The sequence below is a fragment of the Etheostoma spectabile genome, chromosome 9 (assembly GCF_008692095.1).
Source record: "Etheostoma spectabile isolate EspeVRDwgs_2016 chromosome 9, UIUC_Espe_1.0, whole genome shotgun sequence".
NCBI classification, from domain to species: domain Eukaryota; kingdom Metazoa; phylum Chordata; class Actinopteri; order Perciformes; family Percidae; genus Etheostoma; species Etheostoma spectabile.
The window spans coordinates 5,831,522-5,840,711 of NC_045741.1; the positions used below are offsets into that span (position 1 = coordinate 5,831,522).

The following is a 9,190-nucleotide window of genomic DNA, read 5'->3' on the forward strand; positions in this document are numbered from 1 at the left end:
TCCCTGTGTGTTTGGGAGGGCAGACGTGACCTGATGTTGCCCCCGGTGGAGAGGGTCTCTTATCTCTGCCAGCCTCGCCTCGGCGTGGGCTGAATTTGGGGGGGCGGATCTCTGCATTAACTGGTGGCTATCTAGTTTTTACTGAAGCTGGTGGACTCAGGAAGACAGAGACCATTTTGTAGCATTTGACCAGGTCCTTAAAGTCCTTTTAACCCTCGTGTTGTCTCCACTTTTGGGACCCTGTCCTGTCGTGTCCCTCGGGTCAAACTGACCCGAGGGACTTATTTGGGGTTTTATAAACAATTCTGAAATCAAGTTTTACTTCATAATCTATTAACAAATATTGTCTTCATCTCCATTTCCACAGCTGACGATACAATCTATGTTTAGGAATGCATCAGTCCTACTAGACCCATATTAAACTGGAAGTGGGGTTTGTGTTCTTTGTCATAAGGTTATAATTCACTGTTAAAAATCCACTCTGAAACCACATAAGTGTCATACCAAATAATTTCTAGTCGGAACACATCGTTAATCACAGGAAATAAGAGAAGGACGCTGATTTCAGGTAGAAAACATGGACTTGGACCATTTTTCTTTCTAAAAATGTGAAATGGTGCATTTGACCTCGAATAAACACAAAGGGTAAATTTGACTTGATGAAACCTGCTGCAACCGGTACTCTGTGTCCAATGAATGACTCACCCCACTCTCTCTCTCTCCTCTCTTCTCTCTCCTCTCTCTCTCTGTCTCCTCTCCTGTCTCTCTCTCTATCTCTGTCTCTCTCTCTCTGTATCCCCTCTCTCCGTTTATCTCCTTCGCGTCATCTCTCTCTCTCTGGGTCTCTCTCTCTCTTCTTCTCTATCTGCTCTCTCTCCCTCTGTCCCTCTCGTTCTCTCCTCTCTCCTTCTTGTCTCTCTCTATTCTATCCGTTCTCTCTGTCTCTCTCTACTGACTCTCTCTCTATCTCCTCTGTCTCTCTGTCTTCTTCTCTCGTCTCTCTGTCTCGTCTGTCTCTCTCTCGTCTCCTCGTCTCTCTCTCCGTCTCTTCTCCCTCTGTTCTCTTTCTCTCTCTCATCTCTCTCTCTCTCTCTCTCTCTCTCTCTCTCTCTCTCTCTCTCTCTCTCCCTCCCTCCTCTCTCTTTGTCTCTTCTCTCTCTCTGTGCCTCTGTTCTCTCTCTCTTTCTCTCTCTCTCCTCTCTCTCTCTCCCTCTCCATCAGCTTTTGTCTCATGTCAAAAAAAGAAAAAAAAAAAAAAGAGAAAAAAAGGACCTGAACGGGGAAAGTGAGTTCATGCTCGCTGAAGTGTGGGCGTAGTCCGCGCTGCGAAGAGTCTGTGTGGTGAGCTCGTTCCCTTTGCTTCAAGGCCCCCACCCAACCCCACCACCACCCCCACCCAACCCCCCCACCCCCAAAAAGCTAGAACCTGCAGTGAATTCCAAGGCTGTAACATGTCCAATCGTTACAGTGCTGGTACGGCTGCTGTTTCCAGCCCTAACCCTGGAGGCCGAGGAGATGGACGTGCTGTTACTGATTAACCATCGCACGCTGTTTTCTTTGCACAGACACCGATCTCCCCGGATACACCCCCAAACACAGAAACCATAACTTTGCCTTAAGTCCTGGTTCCACATCCAAAGCACTTTGGATTAAAGATTAACTTTAATCTGTCAATCACCGGAACATGGATCTTTAAAAAAAATATTTATTGTAGAAATAGGTCCAGTGTGAGATACAACAATGTGTGTGCTTAGATGATTGGAAAGAATTTTAAGGAACATTTAGTCCACTTAAAGTGTCTTGTGTGGTATTCAGGTGAAATTGACCCATTTCAAATTTTTTAAAGCTTCAAAAAACAACAAAAATGTCCAAAAGACATTGTAAAAGGTGAGAAAGAACTTCAGGAAAAGTGAGAAGACGTCAAAAAGTGAGAACAAATGTCGGAGAAAGCTTCGAAAACTTCAAAAGAACAAAAAAATGCCCAAAAAAAAATCAACAAAGGACTTCGGGAAAAATTACAAAACGTCAAAAAGTGACAAAAAATGTCGGAGAAAGCTTCAAAAACAAAACAACAGAAATGTCGAAAAAAATTGACAAAGACTTTGTAAAAAGTGAGAAAGAACTTGGGGAAAAGAGAGAAAACGTCAAGAAGTGACAAAAAATGTCGGAGAAAGCTTAAAAAAAATCAACAAAGAACTTCGGGAAAAGTTAGAAATTCTCAAAAAGTGACAACAAATGTCGGAGAAAGCTTCAAAAACTTCCAAAACAACAACAAAAATGTCCCAAAAACTTTGGGACAAGTGTCTTAAGGAGGTTTTAACTTAAGATTTTCTCCGGGAAGACAAATCGAGGGTTAAGAAAAACCGGTTTCCAACATTTAATTCGACACGCTTGGCGTCATGTTAGTAATTCCTGAGTGAGCTTTTCTTTGTTTAAATCTTAACTATGGTCGTTTTATGGAAACACAAATATCACAATAATACTCCTCTCAGTTCTCTTTGATGTCGGGGCCTAACTGAGATTTCTACCACAGAAGAAGTCTTTGAATTGTAGCATTTGAGCTCATTAAATCCCTTTATTGTCCCTGGGGGGGGGGACAATAAAGGGATTCACACTCCTCCCTTCACACTCCTCCCTTCACCTCCTCTCTACACACTCCTCCCTACACACTCCTCCCTTCACACTCCTCCCTTCACACTCCTCCCTTCACACTCCTCTCTACACACTCCTCCCTTCACACTCCTTACGTCTCCTCCCCTTCACCTCCTCCCTTTCACACTCCGCCCTTCCCCTCTCTCTACAACACTCCTCCCTTTCATACTCCTCCGCGTCACACTCCTCCCTTTCACACTCCTCTCTACACACTCCTCCTCTACACACTCCTCCCTTCACACTCCTCTCTACACACCCTCTTAACACTCCTCCTCCCGTCACAAACTGCCTCTCTACACACTCCTCCCTCCACTCCTACCCTTCACACTCCTCTCTACAGCACACTCCATCTCTACACACTCCTCCCTTCACACTCCTCTCTACACCTCCTCCCTTCACACCTTCCTCCCTTCACACTCCTCCCTACACACTCTCCCTTCACCACCTCCCCCTTCACACTCTCCTAACACACTCCTCGCTCCACTCCTCCCTTCAGACACTCCTCCCTAACACACTCCGAACACTCCTCTCCCTTCACACTCTCCCCACACTCCTCCGCATCACCTCCTCTCTTCACACTCTCCTTCACACCCTCTCCCTTCACGCCTCCTCCCTTCACCTCTCTCTACCACTCTCTCTACAACACTCCCCGCCCTTCACACTCCTCCCTTCACACTCCCTCTCTACCACACTCCTCCCTTCACACCCCTCCTACACCCCCTCCCTTCACACACTCCTCCCTTCCACAACAAAATCACATCCCTACACACTCCCCCTTCCACCTCCTCCCTTCCACTCCTCCCTACACCTCCTCCTCACACCCTCCCTACAACACTCCTCCCTGCACACTCCTTTCCCTTCCACTCCCTCCTACAACACTCCTCCCTTCACACTCTCCTTCACACCCGTCCCTTCACACTCTCCTACCACTCCTCCCCTTCACACTCCTCCTTCACACTCCCTCTACACACTCCTCTCCCCTACACCACTCCTCCCTAACTCCCTCCCCGTCAACACGTCCTCCATACACACTCCTCCCCTTCACACTCCTCCCTCCTACACACTCCTCCCTTCACACTCCTCCGTTCACACTCCTCCCTTCCACTCTCCTCCTACAACACACCTCCTCCTTCACACTCCTCCCTTCACCCTGCCTCTCATACACACTCCTCTCTCACCTCCTCCCTACACACTCCTCCCTTCACACTCCTCTCTTCAACACTCCTCCTTCACACTCCCTCTCTAACACTCCTCTCCTATACACTCCTCCCTTCCACTCCCTCTACACACTTTCCTCTCTACACACGCCTCCCTTCACACGTCCTGCTTAAAAAACCTCCTCCAGTCACACTCTCTCCCTGTCACAACTCCTCCCTACACACTAAGCCTCCACTTCACACTCCCTCGAACACTCCTCCCTTCACACTCCTCTCTCTACACACTCTCCCTTCAACACTCCTCTCCTCCACTATCCTCCCGTCACACTCCTGTCTCTACACACTCCTCTCTCTTCACACTCCTCCCCTACACACTCCTCCTTCACCTCCTCCCGGTTACCTCCTCTCTAAACACACTCCTCCCTACACACTCTCCCTTCCAACACTCCTCCCTTCACACATATCTCCCTTCACACTCCTCCAGACACACTCCTCCCTAGCCCTCCTCCTTTCCCACACTCCTCCCTTCACCTCTTACCATCCTCCACACACACCTCTTAACTCCCCCTTACACACTCCTCCCTACAACCCCACAGCATTCTCCCTATCACACTCCCTCCTTCACACTCCGCTACCTATCACAATCTCTCCCTTCACAAGCTCTCCTTCCTACAACCATCCACTTACACTCCTCCTTCACACTCCCTCCCCCTCTCTCTACCACTCCTCCCTCACACTCCTCCCTCACACTCCTCCCACATCTCCCAAGCACACCCTCCTCCCTTCACACCTCCTCACTCTCCTACACATCCTCCTCTCTTACACTACTCCTGCCTTCACACTCCTGCACTCACTCCTCCCTTCACACTCTCTCTACACCTCCTCCCTCACACACACCTCCCTTCACACTCCTCCCTTCACACTCCTCCCATTCCCACTCACCCTACCTCTACTACACACTCCTCCTACACACGGCTCCCTCCTTTCAACACTCCTCCCTTGCACCTCCTCTCTACCCACTCCTTCCCTACACACTCCCAATGCCACTCTCACACATAATCCTCACTCCTACACTCCTCCTTACACCTCCTCTTACACACCTTCTTCTACACTTTCTCCTCTACAACCTTCACTCGCTCCATCCCCTTCACACTCCTCCCTTTCACACTCCTCCCTTCACACTCCTCCTCACACGCTCCTACACTCCTTCACACTCACTCCCTTCACACTACATCCCTCTACACACTCCGCTCTTCACACTCCTCCCTTCAACCTCCTCCCTTCACACTCCCCTCACCCTCACACCTCCTCCCTACACACTCCCTCCTTCACACTCCTCCCTACACACTTCCCTCTCACATCCTCCCTACAAACACTCCTCCCTTACACACTCCTCCCTACACACTCCTCCCTTCACACTCCTCCCTACACACTCCTCCCTACACTACTCCCTCCCTTCACCTCCCTCCCTACAACACATCCTCCCTTCCACTCCTCTCCCCACACTCCTCCCTACACACTCACCTCCTCCTTCACACTCCTCATCCTTCACACATCCTGCCCTTACACTCCTCCTACACTACTTCCTCTCCTTCACACTCCTCCCTTCACACTCCTCTCTACACACTCCTCCCTACACACTCCTCCCTTCACACTCCTCCCTTCACACTCCTCCCTACACACTCCTCCCTCACACTTCCTCCCACACCCTCCTCCCTTTCACACTCCTCCCTACCACTCTCCCTACACACTCCTCCTCACACTCCTCCTTACACACCTCCTACCCTTCACACTCCTCCCTACACACTCCTCCACATCCTCCTCCACTCACTCCCTACACACCTCCCACCTTCACACTCCTCCCTACACACTCCTCCCTTCACACTCCTCCCTTCACACTCCTCTCTACACACCTCCTCTCTACACATCTCCCTACCTCCACTCCTACACCTTCCACTCCATGCTCTTCAGACATCCTCCCATTCACACCTCTCCTCACACTCCTCCCTTCACCTCCTCCCTGTCACACTCCTGCTCTTCACACTCCTCCACACCCTGTACACACTCCTCCCTCACACTCCTCCCTTCACACTCCTCTCTACACACTCCCTCCCTTCAACACCTCCTCACCCTTAGCACACTCCTCTCTCACACACAACTCCCTCTCCTCCATCACACTCCTTCCCCTCTCCCTTCACACACTACTCCTCCTTCACATCTCTTACACACTCTACACACTCTCCTTCACACTCTCCCTCTCTACATACACACTCCCTCTTCACCTCCTCCTCTACAACTTCCTCCCTTCTCACACTCCTCTCACCCACTCCTCCCTTCACACTCCTCTCTACACACTCCTCTCTTCACACGCTCTCCCCTACACACTCCTCCCTTCACACTCCTCCCTTCACACTCCTAACACTCCTCCCTCCTTCACACTCCTCTCTACACACTCCTCCCTACACACTCCTCCCTTCACACTCCTCCCTTCACACTCCTTCTCTCCTCTTCACACTCCTCCCTACCACTCCTCCTCAACACTCCTCCCCCTCCTTCACACTCCCCTCACCTCCTCTCTCAACTCTCCACATCCCCTCCTCTACACCACCTCCTCCTTCACACTCCCCTCCCTCCAACACTCCTCCCTACACCTCCTCCCCTCCACACTTCTCCCTACACACTCCCTCCCTTCACACTCCTCCTCACCTCTCACACTCCTCTCCTCCCTTCACACTCTCTCTCTCCGTCCACACCTCCTCTACCACTCCTCACACTCCTCCTCACACTCCTCTCTACACACTCCCCCCTCACCATCCTGTCCCTTCACACTCCTCTCCTTCCACTCCTCCCTACACACTCCCTCCCTACACACTTCCTCCCCTTCCACACATCCTCCCTACACACTCCTCCCTACCACACTCCCCTACAGCGCCCCTACGCGCGCCCCGGAGGGCGGGCGCGGGCAGGGGGGGAGGGGGAGGAAGCGCGGGGGGCGAGGACGGCGCGGGCCCGATCTGCGGGAGGGCGCCCGCGACCAACGGGCTCCGCCGAGAGACAGCTACCCACGACAACAAGAAGCGCACGGGAACATAGCAAGACAGAAGCGGAACAGCGGCACAGAAGAAACACGGAGCGCGAGGCAATACGCCAATAACAACATACAAGTCGACAACGCCATCTGGCGCAGGAGCGCGCAAGGCACAATCGATCTGCAAACGACCGACTACGCCTGAGGTGGGGGGGGGGGGGAAGGGGGCGGTGGACACCCGAGAGGGGAGCGACAAGGGAACCAGAAAACGGGGGGCCGCAGTATTAGCCTGTATGCAACCTCATCATCATCTGCAAACGCACACAGATACACACACATATACAGATTACAGACAGACACACCAACAGAAAGATGCCACACCGACAGATAACACACACAACACCACACACAAACACACAAACACACACCACCACACCCACACACACCACACATGATACTTACACCACACACCAGACACCGAGACACACACCACCCAGATACATACACATCACTCATTCAACTGCACACAAACACACACCACACCCACACACACAAACCACACACACACACACACACAAACAATGACAACACACAGACACACAGATACACACACACACACAGATACATACACTCACTCATTCAATCTGCACACACGCACACACAGACACACACAGACAGATACACACACATACACACACAATGATACACACACACACACACAGATACACAGACAATGACACACACACACACACACACAGATAAACATACACGCACACACACAGATACACACACTCCACATACACACACACACACACACACACACACTGTGTGCACACACAGATATACACACACTGCACACACACACACACACTCTGACACAGCCCTTCAGCCCGTCCCCTCACTAACAGACAGGAAGCAGAGATGATGCAACGTGATCCTGCTCAGACACATGTGATTGTCATGATGTAATCCTCTCGGTTTCCCCGGCAACACGTGACAGACTATTTAACCTCTTCACCCCCAACATCGACAAGACACTCACTCGACCCCAAAACCAGCAGGGTCGGGCTCAGACTCGTGTCCGCCTCACGGTCTTCATTCCTAGCAGGACCTTTGACTTGGTTTAGTCATTTGTTGAAATCTGTTGAGTGTTGAAAGTTGTCATTTTATTATTTAAACAGATAGTTTTCCAGGTTAATGGGGGTGCGTCTCATTTAAAAACAACATGAAAAATGTGTTAATGTCCCCCTGTTTTGTTGCTGAACTGTGTGTAAAATAAGCGCTGACGTCATATAAGTTAACGTTGGCGTCTCTTTGCTAGATTTTTTTTTTTTTTAACGGTGGTTATCAAGCAAATAAGCCCACTGACGGCAACGTTATTGTTGATATTTGGCATTATTTTTTATAGCCTGACCAATAAAGGATTTTTAACGCCAATACCGATACAAATATTTGGTTGTTTAAAAATCCGATATAGGCCGTTATATCGGCCAATATACAGTACGGGCCAAAAGTTTGGGCACAACTTCTAATTCAATGCGATTTCTTTATTTTCATGACTATTGTCATTGTAGATTCTCACTGAAGGCATCAAAACCATGAATGAACACATGTGGAATTATGTACTGTATATAGAGGTGTTATCGTATTGAGTCCCAATCCAATCGTCCTCGGGGCAGGACAGATCCCTTATGAGCTGTGGAGATGGTAAATTAAACCCAATTTAAGAAAACACTGACAACCAAGGATACATTTGACTGCTTGTTACGTTAAAAACATCACTTCTACTTAGGCATGCGTCATCATATTGTGGCACGTGCACAGGAAACAGGTTCATTTGTTGACAGCTCTGAATATTCTTCCACTGATCCAAAATCAAAACACAAAGAAAATTCGCTGAGTGTTAAAAACGTGCCGTCCACTGTGGTCTGTTCTGCTGCTGAGGAAGCAGTCTAGGTCTTTGTTGGTGGTCAGCCTACACACCCACACACACCAGCACACCCCCACACATCAGCTAAAAGTTAGAAAACGTCAAAAAGTGACAACAAATGTCAGAGAAAGCTTCAAAAACTTCAAAACAACAACAAAAATGTCCAAAGAAATCAACAAAGAACTTTGGGAAAGACCGTCATTCTTCGCTGGTGGTCAGCCTACACACCCACACACACCCTCACACCCACACACCCACATACACCCTCACACCCACACACCCACACACACCTTGGCCCGTCTGTCCGTTGTCTGTTGTTTGGTGGTTGGTATAATTCGTCTTTATTGAAAGAACCCCAATTTGATTAACTGCTGTGATATCTGTACTCTTGTGAGAGAGAGACCCCCTCGACGAGCTTGTTGT

At 49.7% G+C, this 9,190-nt stretch overlaps 1 protein-coding gene across 1 annotated transcript; it reads right to left on the minus strand.

The window, feature by feature from the left end:
* Positions 1–701: 701 nt before the first annotated feature.
* LOC116695752 (zinc finger CCCH domain-containing protein 18-like) lies at positions 702–1,202 on the minus strand (the record flags this gene model as incomplete). The annotated part of the gene is made up of 2 exons (XM_032526205.1): positions 702–764; positions 1,149–1,202. Coding segments are annotated over 2 exons (117 nt in total), but the record flags the coding sequence as incomplete, so codon positions are not given.
* Positions 1,203–9,190: the final 7,988 nt, after the last annotated feature.